The 20,380-nt window shown below is 39.3% G+C and overlaps 1 protein-coding gene across 10 annotated transcripts in view; it reads right to left on the bottom strand.

Moving 5' to 3' along the window:
• The window catches only part of rngtt (RNA guanylyltransferase and 5'-phosphatase), a 399,787-nt gene that overhangs the window by 333,312 nt on the left and 46,095 nt on the right, over nt 1–20,380 (bottom strand). For 9 of the 10 annotated variants that reach the window (XR_005942954.1, XM_041187200.1, XM_041187205.1 and 6 more), the window contains 5 exons: nt 17,646–17,734; nt 6,741–6,816; nt 4,743–4,992; nt 4,003–4,112; nt 1,366–1,467 (listed from right to left, as the gene is read on the bottom strand). Coding sequence is in view for 9 of the 10 variants with exons in the window: in XM_041187200.1 (XP_041043134.1) it covers nt 1,366–1,467; nt 4,003–4,112; nt 4,743–4,992; nt 6,741–6,816; nt 17,646–17,734 (627 nt within the window). In the remaining variant the exon portion in view is untranslated. The remainder of the gene's footprint in view (nt 1–1,365; nt 1,468–4,002; nt 4,113–4,742; nt 4,993–6,740; nt 6,817–17,645; nt 17,735–20,380) is intronic. The other variant, XM_041187208.1, reaches the window with a different exon arrangement.

Raw genomic sequence — 20,380 nt, forward strand, 5'->3', positions numbered from 1 at the left:
CTAGAACTCCCTTCCTAACGGGTGTACCTACACCACATGGACTGCATTGGTTCAACAAGTCAACTCACCACCACCTTCTCAAGGGCAACTAGGGATGGGCAAAAAATACTGGCCTAGCCAGTGACACCCATATCCCATGAATGAATAAAAAAATAAGTGGTCAGAGGCTGGGAATTCTGTGGTGAGTAACTCACCTCCTGACTCCCCAAAGCCTGTCTACCATTTACAAGGCATAAGTCAGGAGTGTGATGGAATCCTCTCCACTTGCCTAAATGAGAGCCGCAACAACTACACTCAAGAACCTTGACGCCATCCAGGGCAAAACAGCCCGCCTAATTGGCACCCCATCCATCACCTTAAACATTCACTCCCTCCACCACCAATGCACAGTGCACTGTACGCAAGATGCATTGCAACAACTCACCAAGGCTCCTTCAACAGCACCTTCCAAACTCACGACTTCTACCAGAAAGAAAGACAAGGGGAGCAGCTGCATGGAACACCGCCACCTGCAAGTTCCCCTCCAAGCCACACACCATCCTGATTTGGAAATGTATTGCAGCTTCTTCACTGTCACTGGGTCAAAATCCTGGGACTCCCTTCCTGACAACACTGTGGGTGTACCCAGTAGCTCAATGCAGCAGCTCACCATCACCTTCTCAAGGGAAATAAATGTTGGCCTAGCCACCCAAGACCCACATCCCGTGAAAGAACAAATAAAAAGAAAAACACTGGCCTACTTCTCATTCCCCACTCACTCCACTATCAGTGGCTTCTTCTTCTTTAGACTGTTGCCCCTGCACTCAAAACATTTTCCCTCAGCAATTTCAACCTGCACACAGCTCCTTTCAAAAATCTCTTCCTCAACCATGCTTTTGTCCTCTCCTGATTTTACACATTTTTTTTCTGACTTAGGTTTTCAACGTAATGCATTCAATTTTTTGAATGCATATAGTCAGTTAGCTGAGGAAAGAACAAAACCAAAGAAAATCAGAAAAGAACATTTGAGCACTTTGGGTGGCCAATTTTGGAGCAGTTTTTTTGGTCCAAGATTAGTTGCTTTTGGCTTGGTTACTGATTTCTAAATGGTAACTTGCGTATATGTAAGGTTAGTCAAATTAAGAAATAGTTTGAACCAAAGTTAATTATTTTCATGCTGTAAATAAATTTAAAATATGACAAGCATTGTACATAAGATTTTTTTTATTCAATATTGAAATTATTGAACACTCAAGACATGGCCCTTAATACAATGGTTCCTGAATGCTGTTACAATGAGGTAGAATCTACAAACAAGCAGAAACAATACATCACAATTTTAAATCCGAATCATTTTAGAAAGTCTCAAAGCAAACAAATACTCACCGTGCTCCATCTGCTTTCCAGCTGACTTTATATGGCTTTTGTTCAAGAAATTTAATGTTTTGTTTATCCATGGAAACAGGCTGGGCTCCAGGAAATCCTGCCCTGGATTAACAGAAATTCTATTACTGGGCAGTCATAGAAAATCCACAAAATATGCATCTTACACAGTTTGATCTGGGGAAGCAGAGTTTGAAGTAGTGACACTCTTTCTCCCCTCCCTACCATTCCTTTTCAAATGTCGTTCTCAGGGTATCACAGTTCCACTTCACGTTTACATTTCCCTCCTCAGGTAGCGTGTGTTATAGACCAGAAAAGCAACACAAATTCAAATTTGCCACCATTTCAAACAGTTATTCTTAATGACAGCATAGGGGATGACCATCTAATCAGGTAGGCTACAAGTCAGAGTATGTACCTCTGTGACTGTTTCCCCTTTTAAGTCAGTTAGTGGAAAAAAAATCTTACCAAGCACAGGAGCTAGACAAACTCTATAGTTATTTTACAATAGCAAAATACTACAGATGCTGGAAATTTGAAATAAAGAAAACAAAAAGTGCTGGAATACTCAGCAGGTCAGATAGCATCTGTCAGTAGAAACAACATTAACATTTCAAGTCATGATGACTCTTGAGAATTGAGGCAAGTTAGAAATGTAATTGGCTTTGTTTTGGAAGAACAAAAAGAGAAGGTCTGTGATATGTTGGAGGGCAGGAGAGATTAAATATTAAAATTTGCATGGTATAAAAACCAAAGAAAGTGTTAATGGGAATAGTAAAGAAACAAAAGTCCTGTCCAGATGAGGTGTGAATTGTCCTGAAGGAATGCGAAGGAATAAAGAAAGAAACAAGGCCAAACCAAACCAGCCATTCATACCTCATCTGGTACATAAAAATAGAAGCAAAGTACTGTGGATGTTGGAAGTACCATGAGATAAAAACAAAGTGCTGGAAATATTCTGCAGGTCTGGCAGCAACTGTGGAGAGAAAGACAGAGTTAATGTTTCGAGTCAAATATGACTCTGCTCCAGAATGGAGAGAGGTTGAAATGTGATGGATTTTATGCAATTGAAAGGAGGTGGGGTGGGCGGCCACAACTAAGGGGAAGGCCTAGAATAGGGTAGAAGGTGGAGAAGATTAAATGACAAAGATGTTGTGGAACAAACAGCAAAGGGAATTATCATAGCTGTAGTCAAGAAACAAAAGCAGTTCTCCAGAGTAAGTGTGAACGGCAGAATGATGAACAGCTCTGTCTAAAAGTATAACATGAAAAACAAGATTCAGACCAGCACATAGCAAAAAAAACAGAATCAAAATGGGGTTCAGAGTTCATGGTCTGAAATTATTTTCTTCCTTTACTACAATTATTACCCTTTGCCTTTTGTTCCATGACATCTTTTTCATTTAATCTCTCCCATTTTATATCTTATCCCAGACCCCCCACCCCACCCCCTTACAACAGCATACAGCCCATCATAGTTCTACCTTCCCTCAGTTCTGAAGTCTTATCCAACTTGAAACATTAACTCTGTTTCACTCTCCACAGTTGCTGCCAGACCTGCTGAGTATTTCCAGCACTTTATTTTTATTTTACAGTATTTTGCTTTTCATTTTTATGTGCCAGATGAGGTGTGAATGTCTAGTTTGGTTTTATCTTGTTTCTTTCTTTATTCCTTCATCTTACATTTGGGATAGCTGCCATGCTGTCATTCACACCACATCTGGAAACACCTTTTGTTTCTTTAATATACCAATTACCACTCCCTCGGGCTTGTGCACAATGAAACCTTTTGTCATTTAACCTCTCCTGTCCTCCACCATTTCACAGACCTTCCTTTTTGTTCTTCTAACCCTCACTTTTACTTACTCAAAACCAACAGCATTTCTAACCTTCCTCAATTCTGATGAAAGGTAATCATGACCTGAAACATTAACTCTGTTTCTCTCCATCGATGATATCTGACTTGCTGAGTATTTCCAGCATTTACTGTTTTTATTTCTCTTGTCATCTCAGTCTGCTAAACATTAGTTTGTGAATTTTACACATAGGAACGTCTCTGATAATCTGGAGAGAAGTTCGGGTGGTTATTTCTTGATCCAACAAGTGCAGAAGAATGCAATCTTATGAATAACACTAAGGTTTTTGCAAAGAGCTTCCGCACAAGTGGGCTTCAGCCTAAAGCATTGCCCTGTCAGAGAGAGCACATGAAATAATTCCTCTCCAATGATTTTTACTAAAGTAAATGGTTGTTTGCTTGAAAACTTCAAACCACCACAGCAACAGGTTAATTGCAAACAACTAGAACCAAAAACTAATGGACCCAAACTAATAATCACTATTAATGCCGGAGGTAAGGTCCACTAATTCAGGGTTACTACTTCTTAAAAGGCTTCCACAAATGAAATACAAAAGCAAAATACTCCAGATGCTGATGATCTGAAATAAAAACAAAGTGCTGGAAATACTCAGCGGGTCTGACAGCAGTTGTGGAAAGAGAAACAGCTAAAGTTTCAGGTCTGTGACCTTATTTCAGAACTGGGTAACACTCGTCACAGATGATGCTAGGCCTACTAAGTATTTCCAGTATTTTCTGTTTTTATTCTACAATATGTAAATTGCTCACAAAAGAAAGTTACTCACCTTTCCCATCCACAGTACTGCTGACATTTCCTTTGGATCTCTCCTAACTTGGATTGGATTGTCACCTGTGTCACACCTTTAACTTGCATGCCCTCCAGAAAAATTGCTCCCTTTTAAGAAAATTTTTAAAAATTGTAGTAAATCAATGTTAGAACAGGTACCCATGGAGAGTAAAATCAATTGGTATGTAAAAAGATCATTCCAACTGATCCCATAAGATCCCCACCAGACGGGTTAGGTTAAATTTGCTCCCATTTTGTGATCTACTAGATATCTTTAAGCCTTTGTACATCTCAAAAATAGATTGTGTGTTACACAAGGTGGGAGATGGTGGGAGGTTGGGGGAGTAGAATTTATCCAATCCTCTACCTAACTAATATATATTACATTGATTCGAACTTCTGGTCCAGTAATTATTGCATATTGGGCTGCATTTAGTGTTTATTTATCAATGAGCACTTGGTCTAGGATACGAGATTAAATATGCTAGTGATTTGTCCAATTTACCTCTGATGGACAAGAGCAATCAAATGTTTTTGTTACATATAATAGCCCAAACTGCAAATAGATGAAAAAAACTGATGAAATAATATGATGAGCTAAAGGATCTTTTTTCATTCCTTGTTTTCTTCTATTCTGATTTCAATGATTTATCAAGTAAGTTGTTGCAGCATTTATGGATAAACTTAATCTTAATTGACATTAATACTCCTCCCTATATCCTTGCAATACATTCTTACCAACTTAATGCGTTCTTTTCTCCTTTTGCATGGGTTGGAGCCTGAAGAGCCAGGCTCTGAATCTTTACTGATCCTACATCCATCGTCATCAACATTTCCATCGTCATCCTCATAGCACCAATCTGGTCTTTCTGGTGGGGGTGGAGCATCTTCTACTTCACCATAGCGGCTGAAAAGGTCCTGTAGGTATTCCCCTTTATAAATGCCAGGGGGTCTTGCCTGAGCAAAAGTAGCAACTGCTGCTTCAATGCTAAATAACACAAAAGTACAAGTCACAGATCTCAAGTAAGAAAGTGGTTTGTAAAATAAGTCGAATTGGAATCAGGTTTCAAAATCTTAAAGTCAAAACAATATCAGCAACAATTTAATCCAGACAGTTCCTAAATCAATAATAGTGACAGGTCAAGTTAAAGCAAAACTATGGTAAGGTTATGCCATTCTGCATTGAAGGAAATAGGTTCTCCAGGTTGGATATCAGAAACTAGCTGCATTCAATTCTCTTGTGCTCCACTGAAGTTCTTTTACCCACCAGAGGTCTATCGTGTAACCCATATGGCAAGTACTTCTTTGTTGTGTTGCAACATGTGGAGACAGTTATGCAATCTTCACAAAAAAGACCATGGCAATATTTTAATTTTATTTATATTTTTATGTATACAAATACATATTATCATACGTATGAAAATTAAAAGAAAAATTTCTCTAATATATCTGGCTTCTGAATAAAAAGCTTTATCCTTGCATCAGCCATTTGATAGACTTGGTGTTATTCTACACAGAGGGGATTATAAAATCAGTCCTGTATGCAAGTCTTAACAATATGATTTATCAATATTCAGTTCATTTTATTTCATAATTTTGCTACCACTGTAAACAAAACACACCCCATTATCAATCTATTACTGCACAAACCCAGGAAGGAATTCAAATACAGTTCTAAGTGTGGAACAATAGGAATACAAAACACAAAGTATTTTTACTGAATTGCCACATAATCCTAATTGCTAATACAAAAGGAGGGATTTGCATATTTCAGCATATCTCAGTGTCCTGCTGTTACCAAATCCTACGCTTTAGAAAGCCAGAAGCAGTCAGAAAACAATCATTTAATTTTCACCTCTTCCAAATATATCAATATTCTGTTCCAGTGGTAACAGAAGATCAGCAATCTACTCACTCCGAATAGATCAGTGAAATTCAATACAAAACCTCAGCTCTGAGATGCTTTCCAACCAGCAACTCTAAACTTTAAAACATGGTAACAAGGAGTCACTGAACACACCACAAAGGTGCAGTTATAATGAAGATATATAGGGTGAAACTTGTAGTTTTGGGAAGGGAGTGGAAACAAAGTACCCAATGATGCCACGCACATAATTCATCAAAATCATATTACTGGTGGCTTATTTACTAATAAACATCGAATATTTCACTTGTATCATATGTGAAGAATTTCATAAATTTGTTTTTTGTTTAAAGAAAAAAGGTTAGCTTGGCGACAATGTAATGGCTTTTTTCTGTGAGACTTACCATGGAGGAAGGCTTCAGCATGTTCCACGTGAGGGTGGACAGTTCAAAAGGCTGCTTTCATTGAGTATGCATGTGCATTCATCAAGTAATTTTGGGAGTCAAAAAAGTGCCAGTTTCAGAAATAATCCACAAGTAAACCATCGATATTCAGTCCACACATGTGGTTTAATTCCCTGTATAACATTTAGGATTATGCAACAAATCAGTAGAATACACTTCCCCTTCATGTGGATGAACATAATCAAGAAAATGTTTGCCCATCTGTTTTATTAACCACAATATCACATGTGAAATTACTTTTTATTGTAAACCAGGAAATATAAATAGAACCAAAAAAATTTTTGACACCAACACACTTGCAAGGAGACACCATCAGCATTATTGAGAAATTTCACAAAAAGGACAATTTCATTTTTCACAGGTCTACTGGTATCCTCAAATGTATTCTATATTATGAAAATCAATTACCTCCAATCCATCTTCTCCACCAAGTAAGCACAAATAAGGAATCCAGTTCGATTGAAGCCATGCGTACAATGTACTCCTGAAAAACACAGATTTACAATAAAAACTTTAAAACAAGTTTTTTGCGGCAACCTCTATTCAAAAAGATATGCATTTTCATTTTACGGAAAATACTTAGATGTTTCCTCTAGTAAAAAGTAAAAAATGGCTCCCTGAAAAGCCTGGTGGTTGGTTGAATGAGTGGCAGGTTAGCTGATCTCAGCTCAGACAGCAGTATGGGTGCTACAATGGGTCTACATACTTGTGCTTGAGAGGGGGTAGATCAGCCAAGAATTGTACTCCCAATTGCTATTCAGCAACCTCTGTTAGAAATTCATGTGGGGATGAGCATTGTGCAAGAACAGCATGGAATTCTTTCATGATGACCACAGTCACAAAGTCTTGTCTGGAAGTGTCAGCAGGTTAAATACATGAAGAATGGCCACTAGAGATACTGGAGGATGACCATTAACCATGGAACCACACTCCAGAAAGGGAAGAACATTAGTGGGAACAAAGAAAATGTAAAGAAATTAGTGAGTAATCTAAATCTGTGAAACTACAACTTGTGTTGTAAACCCAGAAATATAAATAGGACCGAAAAAATTCTCAACACCAACACATTTGCAAGGAGCCATTAGACAGCATTATTCTCAGAAATTTCACTAAGAATAGGACAATTCCCTTCTGTACAGCTGTACTAATATATTGAAGAAGAGAAGAACATTATTGGGAACAAAGAAAATGTAAAGAAGCCAACGAATAGTCAAAAGGTAGCAATTTTATGTATCGCGTAATCTGACGATACATGAGCTTTTATACAATTCATCCAGTCAGCAATGTATTTCAAAGGAAAACATTCAATTGAAGTTATTTTTACTGAGCATTCAGTGACTGAGCATTCACTAAAACTACCACAAGCCATGCCAGTCTCAAGTTTAATCTACACTAAACAAAAAATAAAGGAGGCAATAGTTTTAAATAAGCACATTTAGGGAGAAACGAAAGTTTTTGGGAAAGGCACTAGATTCTACCACAATATAGTTACTCTTGAAATATAATACATCTCTAATGTGACATTAAATTTTATTTTTTGTCAGGTCACTGGTAATCCATATATGAAATAATTTGTCTACCATCAATTGGTTGCACAGCTAATAATTAGAATTTATATTTTGTTCCAGATTAGTTAGCCTTCTTCACATAAAAGTACAACACTAGTATCAAATCAATGATTTTTGACAGCCATTTCCATTCCCCAGTTTAAAAAAATGACACTTAAAAGACAGAAGAAAAATAGCTTCCACCGCAACACAATGCGATTAACTTTCTTCCAACATCACCGTAGTGCTGAGAATGCCTTTACACTGAGAATAAAGCAAGTAAATCCAAGCTCAAATTAATTTTTCTCCTTAATTTGAGTCAGGTTAAAATGAACAAAAGTAAAATATTGTTGTTCAGTTTAAAAATAAGTAATCTTACCCATCATGAAAAAAAGTGTAGTAAACTGATGATTTACAGCTTACATTTACAACTGGGGAAAACTTCTATATACTTCATAAGTATTAATTAAAGTTTAAACCTAATAGAGTGAGGGGTACAGTAAGAAAAATCAAGACACAGATAGCGAGTGGGGCAGGCAAAGAGCAGGCAGGTGGGGAGGGGAAGCAGGAAGCAAGTGAGCAGGGAAGCAGGGTGGTATAGAGAGCAAGTGAAAGGGAGGTGGAGAGTGGAGCAGGTTGAAAGCAGCATAGGCAAAGAGGCAGAGAAGGGCAGGCAGACAGAAAGCTGGTGGGGAAAAGGCAGCAAGAGAGTGTGAGTGAGAAAAAGGCACCATATGAGAGAGAGAGAAAGAAAGAAAGAGAGAGAGAGAGAAAGAAAGAGTACAAGACAGAGAACATGTTGGAAAAAGGCAAGGAGAGAATGAGGAAGAGAAAGCAAGGGATGGAGAAGTGGGTAGAGAGAAGATCGTTGATAGTTATTTCCCCCTCTAACCTTGTTTGAACTGAATATCATACATGGTCTTGAATTGGTGTGCTTAACACTACAGGAGATCGATGTATAATGTAACACAGTTTATGAAACTGATACAACACAATTTCATAAATTATGTGAATATACATTATAGGTTGGCAGGCATAAAATGTACTTTTTAAAATATCCAATATAAAACACATTCAGGAATGGTGAATGCCGATTCTGTTGTTTCTATGGCAACATTCAAGATGTCTTTCCAGCAGATTTCTACTGATGTTATCGATCACACAGCTGGAAAGTGTCAGACAGTTGTTGTAAAAATTGTCATCAGTCTTAGTAATAGGTATCTCTGTTTCTTTGTAAGGTCCTCCTTCTTCCTAGTCTGATAATACTTTGGCAGTCTCCAACAGAGTCTCTCTATAAGAAAGAGAAATTACCAATATTCGATACAGTTTTCATTTTTCTCCCCCCCCAAGAAGTATGCTTACACATTCCTACTCATTCAGCCGCATAGATCTTGCTGCTTTTGAATATATTATTCCCTTATTAGAAATCCGGGAGGCAAAAACAAAGTACAGCATAGAAGATAGCAAAAGGCTTCTAAAACCATGCAAGATCCGTCGTCCTGCATGGATCCTTGGGACATTACTGCATCATAATGTGACAAAACATTTTTATTACACAGTAGTTTGGAAAAGGAATATGAGACCAGCTTCAGTCTTTGCGTCAAATCAAGGTAATTTTCATCACTATCCTGTTAGAAAGTGTGTATGAATATTGGACATGGACAGAACATGGTTCAACCATTTTGCTCCCCATAATGAGTCTTCAGGAGAGGTGGCTTGAGGGTGGAAAAAAGGCAATGTGGTAAAGAAAGAATAAGAATACTGATAATTGATGACATGGCATGCATTTGTTTTATTCATTTATGGAATATGGGCATCGCTGGCAAGGCCAGCATTTATCTCTCATCCCTAATGTACCTTGAAAAGGTAGTGGTAAGTAATTCTCTTGAACCGCTGCAGCCCATGTGGTGTAGGTACACCATGGTGCTGTTAGGAAGGGAGTTCTAGATATTGACCCAGCGAGTGAAGCAATGGTGATATATTTCCAAGTCAGGATGGTGTGTGACTTGGAAGGAAACTTGCAGTTGGTGATGTTCCCACGTGCCTATCTTTTACGTGGTAGACTTTGCAGATTTAGAATGGCAAAGTAACCTTAGCAAGATGCTGTAGTATAGCCAGTGTACCTGTGGTGAAAAGTGCAAATATTTAAGCTGGTGGATGGGGTGCCAATCCAGTGGCTGCTTTGTCCTGAATGATATCGAGCTTCTTGAGTGTTGTTGGAACTACACACATCCCGACAAGTGGGGATATTTCATCACACTCTTGATCTGTGCGGTGTAGATGGTGGAAAGGCATTACGAGATCAGGAGGTGAGACACAGGATTCCCAGCTTCTGACCTGCTCTCATAGTCACAGTATTTCTCTGGCTGGTCCAAAAAAGGTTGCTGCTCAATAGTAACCCCCAGGATGTTGATGGCGGGTGATTCAGCAATGGTAATACTATTAAACATTAAGGGGAGGTGGTTAGATTTTCTCTTGTCAAAGATGGTCATTGCCTGGCACTTGTGCGGAGCAAATATTTGCCACTTATCAGCCCAATCCTGAATATTGTCCAAGTCTTGTGGGATGCAGGCATGGACTGCTTCAGTATCTGAGGAGTTGTGAATGGTACCAAATACTGTGCAATCATCAGTGAACATCCCCACTTCTGACCTTATGATGAATGGAAGGTCATTGATGACGCAGTCAAAGATGGTTGAGCTTAGGACTTTTCTTGAAGAACTCCTGCAACGATGCCCTGGACTGAGATGATTAACCTCCAACAATCATAGCCATCTTCTATGTGTTTGGTATGACTCCAGCCAGTGGAGTGTTGCCCCCTGATTCCCATTGAGTTCAATTTGACTAGACCTCCTTGATGCCACACTTGATCAAATGCTGCCTTGATGTCAAGGGCAATCACTCTCATCTCACCTCTGGAATTCAACTCCTGGGTCAAGTGGATCAATCACATTGGAGAGACCAAACGTAAACTGGGCGACCGCTTTGCAGAACACCTGCGGTCTGTCCGCAAGAAAGACCCAAACCTCCCCGTCGCTTGCCATTTTAAAACTCCACCCTGCTCTCTTGCCCACATGTCTGACCTTGGCTTGCTGCATTGTTCCAGTGAAGCCCAATGCAAACTGGAGGAACAGCACCTCATCTTCCGACTAGGCACTTTACAGCCTTCCGGACTGAATATTGAATTCAACAACTTTAGATCTTGAACTCCCTCCTCCATCCCCACCCCCTTTTCATTTCTTCCCCCTTCCTTTTGTTTTTTCCAATAATTCATATAGATTTTTTTTCCCATCTATTTCCATTATTTTTAAATCTTGTATGCCGGGCTAGTCTTTCCACCCCACCCCCACTACAGCTGTACTTAATTAGCACATTTGTTTAGATAATATCACAACCTTCAACACTTCTTTGTTCCATTGTCTGTGACATCTTTTGATTATCTGCTCCTATCACTGCTTGCTTGTCCCTACAACCACACCACCCCCCCAACTTGTCTTCCACCAACGCCCCCCCCCCCCCACCCCCCCCACCACTAACACCTTAAACCAGCTTATATTTCACCCATCTTCTAACATTCAATCAGTTCTGTCGAAGGGTCATGAGGACTCGAAACAACAACCCTTTTCTTCTCCGCCGATGCTGCCAGACCTGCTGAGTTTTTCCAGGTAATTCTGTTTTTGTTTTGGATTTCCAGCATCCGCAGTTTTTTGTTTTTATTCCTGGGTCCATGTTTGGGACAAGGCTGTAATGAGGTCTGGAGCTGAAAGTTTCGGTTCTGCCAGGACGGCAGCATCAGTGAACAGGTTATTGGTGAATAAGTTCCACTTACATAGCAATTTCCAGCACTTTACTGATTGATTGGGAGTAGACTATTGGGGCAGTAATTGGATTTGTCTTGTTTTTGGGGACAGGGCATATCTGGGCAATATTCCTTACTGGGTAGATGCCAGTGTTGTAGTTGTACTGGAACAGCTTGGCTATGGGTTCAGCTGGTTCTGGAGCACAAGTCTTCAGTACTATAGCCAAGATTTTGTCAGGGCCCGCACCTTTTGCTGCATAGTGTCTTCAGCCATTTCTTGATATCACGTGAAGTGAACCGAATTGGCTGAAGGCTGACATCTGTAATGATGGGAGCCTCAGGAAGTGGTTGGGATGAATCATTTGGCACTTCTGGCTGAAGATGGTCGCAAATACTTCAGCCTTGTCTTTTGCACTGACATGCTGGACTCGCCAATCACTGAAGATAGGGATATTCGTTCAGCCTTCTCCTCCCATTAGTTGTTTAATTGTCGAATACTATTCAACGTTTGGATGTGGCAGGACTGCAGAGCTTTGATCTGATCAGTTGGTGTGGGATCACTGAACTCCATCTATAACATGCTGCTTTCACTGTTTGGCATGCACACAGTCCTCCAGCAGGTTGGCACCTCATTTCTTAGTATGCCTGGTGCTATTCCTGGCATGCTCTCCAGCACTCTTCATTGAAACAGGGTTCATCCTCCCACTTGGTGATAACAGTAGAGTGGCAAATATGCCAGGCCATGAGATTGCAGATTGTGTTAAATACAATTCTGCAGCTGCTGATGGCCTACAGTGTCTCATGGATACCCAGCTTTGAGTTATTAGGTCTGTTCTGAATCTATGCCATTTAGCACGGGTGGTAGTGCCACACAGCTTTATGGATAAAGTCCTCAGTATGAAGACAGGACTTCATCTCTACGGGGGCTGTGCGGTTGTTACTCCCAACCATGCTATCATGGACAGATCCTTCACTGACAGGTATATTGTTGAGTATAAGGTCAAAAAGGTTCTTCCCACATGTTGGTTTTATCACAACCTGCCACAGACCTAGTCTAGCAGATATGTGCTTCAGGATTCAGTTAGCAGTGATATTACTGCGCCACATTTTGTGCCCTTGCTACCCTCAGTGCTTCTTGCAAGTAATAATCAACATGGAGTAGCACTAATTTATCAGCTGAGAGAGGGCAGCAGGTAATAATTTGCAGGTTGACTTGCCCATGTTTGACTTGAGATTTCATAGGGTCCAGAGTCAATGTTGAGGACTCCTAAGGAAACTCTATCTCGACTGTACACCACTGTACTGCCATCTCTGGTGGGTCTGTCCTGCTGGTGGGATGGGACATACCCAGGGATGGTGATGGAGGGGTCTGGGACATTGGCTGAGAGATATGATTGCTGATTCAGTGAGTATGATTATGTCCGCTGACTAGTCTGTGGGGCAGCCCTCCCCATTTAGGCACAAGCCCTCAGATATCAGTGAGACCTTTGCAGGATCAATTGAGCATGGTGTGCCTTTGTCATTTCTGGTTCCTAGGTCGATGCCAGGTGGTCTGACTGGTTTTATTCTTATTCAACATTTCTGTGGCGATTTGATACAACTGAGTGGCTTGCTAGGCCATTTCAGAGGGTGGTTAAGAATCAACCTGTGGATCTGGGTTCACTTGTAGGCCAGACCAGGTAAGGAGGGCAGATCTCCTTCCCTAAGGGGCGTTAGTGAACCAGATTGATTTTTATGACAACCTGGTAAGTTCCATGGCCATCATTTCTGAGACTAGCTTCTTATTCCAGATTTATTTGATTAACTGAATTTAAATCCTATCAGATACCGTGATGGAATTTGAACTCATGTCTGTGGACCCTTGGGGTTATTAGACCAGTAACATTATCGCTATGTTACAGTTCCTATAATGCAATCTTCAACTCCAGTATAGCTTCGGATAAACGGTGAGTAAAACTATTTCTTTAATTTTTCATTGAGATCATGGAAGCTTGAGGGGGAGAATATCACAACAAAACGTATTTAAAATATCCAAGTCTTAAATAAGATGGAATGAATACCTACCTCCAGTATTACAAACTCAGGTCTGTCAGACTGATTCAGCAGTATCAGACACTCCCATAAGCAGATTCCATCTCATTTACAGATCAGGCTCACACTACTCAACATCTATTTATGTAATAGCACAATCCAGAGGAAAAAACAATGCACCTCTCTTGACAAACAAACCAGATAAGCATGGGCTTCGTCCATGCTCCCAGCTGTATTGCTTCAATCTTCCAGTAGGTGCACTATTCACACTTTAGAGATCAGATAAACAAAATATTAAACTGCTTTATTTCCCAGATAGCAAGTGAACATACATGACTGTTATAACTGGACTCAATTAATTCAAATGCGTACAAGTTGATTTTGCAAAATAATGAACACACTATCTTTCTCCACATCATTAGGTTATCTTGCTGATTAAAAAGAAAACAACTTCCGACTACCATCCCACATCTCAACCTCAAGTCTGGAAAACAACTGTCTGCACCAGCTTCTTACTGTTGAAATACCTGTCTGTCATTGTATACAGCTGTTTATGTTCTTTCCATTTTATTCCCATGTTCAGAACCAGAGAAAAAAAATATGCATTTATATAGCACCTTTCATGGCCACCAGAAGTCCCAAACAATCTTACAGCCACTGAAGTACTTCTGAAGTGTAGTTACTGTTGTAATGTAGGAAATTGGGAGGCACTGCCCACAATTTTCCAATCTTCCTTAGACTCAGGGATGGTGCCAGATGACTGGAAAATTGTAAATGTTACATTCTTGTTCAAAAAAGGGTGTCAAGATAAGCCCAGCAACTACAGGCCAGTCAGTTAAATCTCGGTGGTGGGGAAGCTTCTAGAAACAATAATTCAGGGCCAAAATTACTAGTCACTTGGGCAAATGTGGGTTAACTAAGGCAAGACAGCGCGGATTTGTTAACAGCAAATCTAGTTTAGCTAAATGGCTGGAATTTTTTGATGAGGTAACAGAGAGGGTTGATGAGGATAATACAATTGATGTAGTTTACATAGACTTCCAAAAGGAATTTAATACAGTGCCACACAACAGGCTTGTGGACAAAGTTAAAGCTCACAGAATAAAAGGGGCAGTAGCAATATGGATACAAAATTGGCTCAGTGACAAAAAATAGACAGGATGGTTAATGAGTGTTTGTCAGGCTGGAGGAAAGTTTATAGTGGAGATCCCCAGGAGTCGATGTCAGGGCCCCTGCTCTTCTATGTATTAATGACCTAGAACTTGGTGTACAGGAAGGGGTGGACAAGTGGCAGATGAAATTTAATGCAGAGAGGTGTGAAATGATTCATTTTGGTTGCAAGAACACGGGGAGACAATATAAAATAAAGGGTACAATACTAAAGGGAGTGCAGGAGCAGAGGGACCTGGGTGTATATGAGCATAAATCATTGAAGGTGACAGGACAAGTTGAGGGGGGGGGATTAATAAAGCATACAATAATAAAGCATAAGGTAATACATTCAAGTGACTGACTGCATTGTTTTCCCAGTCAGAAAATTATCTGCAACACGACATAGGGGCCATCTAGTGGTAACAAGGGAATTTAATAAGATTTGCTGGGCAGAGAAACCAATGTTAACTAATCTCATCATGATACAGCTACAAAATAGTTACCCAAACTTCTAATAATCTGCTTACAAGAGATAGTGCCAATACAAAAGGGAAACACAACCATTATAATTGCCAATAAGTGACAAATTCTGATTCTGGTTTATTAAATATAACTTTTATATCATGTTCTTCCCCTTCTTCACCAAGTTCCCCACCCTGCCAGCACTCTGCATCTCCTTATCCAATATAAGGCAGGAAACCCACTGCATTTCAATATGTTACATATATACTTTGCCCATCGTGTCTGCACCAACCCTCTGAATGAACAATTCATCAGTAACCATTTTCCTGCCTTCCCCTCAGAACCCTGCACATTTTCAAATAACAGTCAAATTCCTTTTTGAATGCTTCGATTGAACCTGCCATGCTTGATCTAATACTTATAGCCACAACGAAATGGTAGTACTTTGCATGGAAAGTACACACTATCCTTCAAGAAAAAATATTACAAACTATCTCAGGTAATGGGAAGCAAATAGCTGGTCATAAGTTTCATGGAAAATAAGCATATGAAAGAATTACGCCGTGGCACTTCCCACTATTATTACAAGTGAGGAAGGAAGTTGAATCCACAATTTAAAATATTGCAAAACAACTGGAGAAGACACTAAAAATAAGTCAGGTGTGGCATAGCAGAGAGAAAAAAAAATAACCATGAGGCAAACTAAGGTTTCTTTCACATAACTCCAATAAGCTGATTACAAAACAATATTAACAAAAACTTAGTTGGAATGAGGAACACAGGAACAACGGCAGGTTCTATAGTTTCTCAAGCCGGTTGCACCACTCAATTAGATCATGGCTGATTTTACATTAACTCAATTTACTTATCTTTGTTCCACATAGCTTGATACTCTTACTTAATAAATATATATCTGTCTCAGTCTTGAAAATTTCAATTGGTCCTTCCGCAAATTTTTAGGGGAACGAGTTCTAGGTTTCCACAATTCTGCATATGAAAAATTGCTTTCTCTCGAATGGCTTTGCTCTAGTTCTGCACTTGGTCTGGATTCCCCCACCAGGGGAAACAGTTTGCTTGCATCAACCCTGTTGAATCCCCTGATCATTTTAACCACCTTGATTAGATCACCCTCAAACTTGTAAATTTAAAAATACAAACTATCCTCCTAATTCAGACCCTTAACTCTTGGTAATATTCTGGTGAATCTGCACTGTACTTCTTCCAAGGACAATATATTTTTCTTGGCATTCATGACTAAAACTGAATGCAGTACTCCAGATGGGGTTTGAACAGCACTCTACACAACTGAAGTACCACTTCCTCACTTTTGAATTCCAACCCGCTTGAAATGAAGGCCAATGCTCCATTAGTCTTTGATTACTTTTTGTACCAGCCTTTCGTCCCTTTGTTTGTCCACATTGCTTAGTTTCTCACCATTAAAAAAAAATTACTGTCTTTCAGATCCAGTATGGATTTTTCCCTCCAACTGCTGCAACAACAGAGAAGATTAAAAGGCAATTTCACAATAAGATTTTTTAAAAATGAAACAGTGCACCCAGATTTTGTTTCCTTGGTACTTATCCATTAATTGGCCTCATTCATCCACATATCTGTCCATAGTTTTGCTCACTCACTCTGTCTTTCTTTGGGCTTTTTCAGTTTCCTCCTCCTATTCTTACAACTAATCATAGTGTCATTTATAAACTTGGTTAAAGAACTCACTATTCTTTCATCCAAACTTTTCTAGATAATAAATAAATATTGTATATTTTTAGAATTGGAGGTAATGTTGAGATGTGAGTCACTAATTGGGGCACTGGAGATAAAGGGTTCAGTCTCTAATTGGCAAACTGAGAAAAATGGTCTTTCATAATTCCACATTTCTTTCCATTGACTTAGTTTTAAATTTCCTTATACCATCGATATGTTGTCTTCTTCCTCCACTGTGAAAATGGTTATAAAGTACTTGCTGTTGCTACTCTCCTTCCTTTCCTAACTTCCCTGTCATTTTTGAAGATCCTACAGCCTGGAATATTTAGCTCCCAACTATACTCAGGTTGCAGCCAGATCTCTACAATGGCAACTGCATCATACCTTTTCAGCTGAATTTGTGCTTCCAACTGACTTATAGTCTGTGTAATCATGTACCAAACGCTTATCTGGGTTAATGTCCCATAGGTCTTTATCTGACATTTTGACTTACAGTATTTGGAAGGAAAAATCCATACTATAAGAACAGAGAACAATGCCCAGGCAATGCCGCAGTAAAATTTAAGAAAAAAATGATATGGTGCACCCCGACTTTCTTTCCTCAGTACATACCTATTAATTCCATGGGGTGCTGCATTATGAAATGCTCACACAAACGAATGAACATGTTTGTTACTTCTTCAGTGGGGCACTCAGCATGTCTAAACAAAACAAAATTAAAATCTAGTCACATACACATAACACTGCACTAGTCACATTGACAACTGCTCAAACCCAAGACAGCTTTTAGTTTTAATAGGATAAATGCTAACCAAATTCATGGGTTTCCTGAATCAGTAGAAGTTTCAGCTGATCAGATCTCAGTTACACATTTATAATAAGGAACATTGCACATGCATTCAAATGCTTCCTCAATCTATCAGTGCTTAGGTATTTAGCTCACACTTCATTGGAACAATAAACTTTTATGCTTTCCAAAATGCAAATTTAAAGACAAAACGAGGCAGAATTAAAAACAAAATTTGCATTGGCAAAGAAAGATTAGAAAGTACATATACATATGAACCCTAAAAACAAGCTTTTTGTGTACAGTAGTTTTGGTCCCCACCATTTGTGCTGGAACAGAGAAAGTCTGACATCTAGTGACGATCAGAATGCATTACACAATAAGTGGCTGATGACTTTCACAACAAACAGCTGATGACTTTAACAACGTGCATTAATATTACACCTTTAATGTAGTAAAAAGTGACAGGAGTGTTATCAAACAAAATTTGACACCCAGCTGCATCAGGAGATGTTAGGGCAAATGGCCGAAAGCTTGTTCAAATTGGTAGTTTCTTTAAGGATTGAGAAGATTATTATTAAGAGGAGAGAGAGAATGTTTTTGTGGGGGGAGAGGGTCAAATTCCAAAGCTTTGGTCCTTGACTGCTGAAGGCACCACCACCAATGACGAAACAATTAAAATCACAATATGTGCAAGAGAACAGAATTGGAGGAGCGCAGATATCTCCAAGGGTTGCAGGAGGCTACAGAGCTGGTGAGGACGAGGCCGTGGAGGAATTTGAAAACAAGGATGAGTATTTTAAAATCAAGGCTGAGACCCAGCCTAGATCAGCGAGCACAGGGGTAATAGGAGAATGAGACTTGATGCAAGCCAGGACATGGGTAGCAAAAATCTACAGCGACCAACAGATTCATTAACTAATTCTGCCTACTCCAATATCCATTTGGAATACAACATAAGGAATCAAATTCATGTCACCTCAGACCAATCCCTGCTGATAAGGAAACATTGGTCCAAATCTTCCAGTCCCCTGATTATTGGAGATGGGATGTATGTTGGGAGTTGAGCATCCAGACCCTGCAGAATTCCCGATGCATAGACATGTGTGCAAATTGGTCAGTGTCACGAAATTATAATACGTTTCATAATATTATTGTAGCCTTATGTGTGTGTATTTTTCATAATATTATTGTAGCCTTATGTGTGTGTATTTTTCATAATGTTATTGTAGGCTTATGGGTGTGTATTTTTCATAATGTTATTGTAGGCTTATGGGTGTGTATTTTTCATAATATTATTGTAGGCTTATGGGTGTGTATTTTTCATAATATTATTGTAGTCTTATGGGTGTGTATTTTTCATAATATTATTGTAGGCTTATGGGTGTGTATTTTTCATAATGTTATTGTAGGCTTATGGGTGTGTATTTTCCATAATATTATTGTAGCCTTATGGGTGTGTATTTTTCATAATATTATTGTAGCCTTATGGGTGTGTATTTTTCATAATATTATTGTAGCCTTACGGGTGTGTATTTTTCATAATATTATTGTAGCCTTATGGGTGAGTGTGGATGGTTCTGTCTGTGTGACTGATTTAATTGAATTAGAGTCAGAAAGACTGCAAGGTTGAAATTATCAAAAGTGTTAGTGTAAAGCAGACTTTTGAAATGGAGATGGACAAGCGAGGATGAGAGTTCTACAGATAAAGTGCAAATGAAATTTGCATTTTTAGATTAGTAAAGTGGTTGTCTGATTTTCAAAGGGATGGTAGGATGTTTGCAACTAACAAGATAAATAGGGCAAGGTTACTATGTTTATTTTTCCCAAAAGGAAAGAGACCATATTGACAACATGAAAGATTTTTATATAAGTAAATTTCCAAAGACATATAGAACAATGGGAATTTACACATTAAAGAGGGAGAAAACATATATAAAGAAGGATAAAAGGTTATGTGGAGGGTGGGCATGTAATATCTTGAAAGGTAAACTTTCCTTGGGGAAAAGCCTCTTGCCACTTTTGAGGTGCTGATCCAGTACCTAAAGTTACGTTAAAAGTTACTAAGGTTACATTGGTGGGGCCGCATCTGGAGTGTTTTCTGCAGTTTTGGTCTCCTTATCTGAGGAAGGATGTTCTTGGTAAGGAGGGGGTGCGGTGAAGGTTTATCAGACTGATTCCTGGGATGGCAGGACTGACATACGAGGAGAGATTGAGTCGGTTAGGATTATATTCGCTGGAGTTCAGAAGAATGAGGGGGGGTCTCATGGAAACCTATAAAATTCTGAAAGGACTAGACAGGATAGATGCAGGAAGAATGTCCCGATGATGGGGGAGTCCAGAACCAGGGGTCACAGCCTGAGGATACAGGGTAGACCATTTAGGGCTGAGATGAGGAGAAATTTCTTCACCCAGAGAGTGCTGAGCCTGTGGAATTCGCTACCACAGAAATTAGTTGAGGCCAAAACATTTTATGTTTTCAAGAAGGAGTTAGATATAGCTCTTGGGGTGAAAGGGATCAAAGGATATGGGGAGAAAGCAGGAGCAGGCTATTGAGTTG

Source organism: Carcharodon carcharias, chromosome 5 (genome assembly GCF_017639515.1).
Source record: "Carcharodon carcharias isolate sCarCar2 chromosome 5, sCarCar2.pri, whole genome shotgun sequence".
Taxonomy (NCBI): Eukaryota; Metazoa; Chordata; class Chondrichthyes; order Lamniformes; family Lamnidae; genus Carcharodon; species Carcharodon carcharias.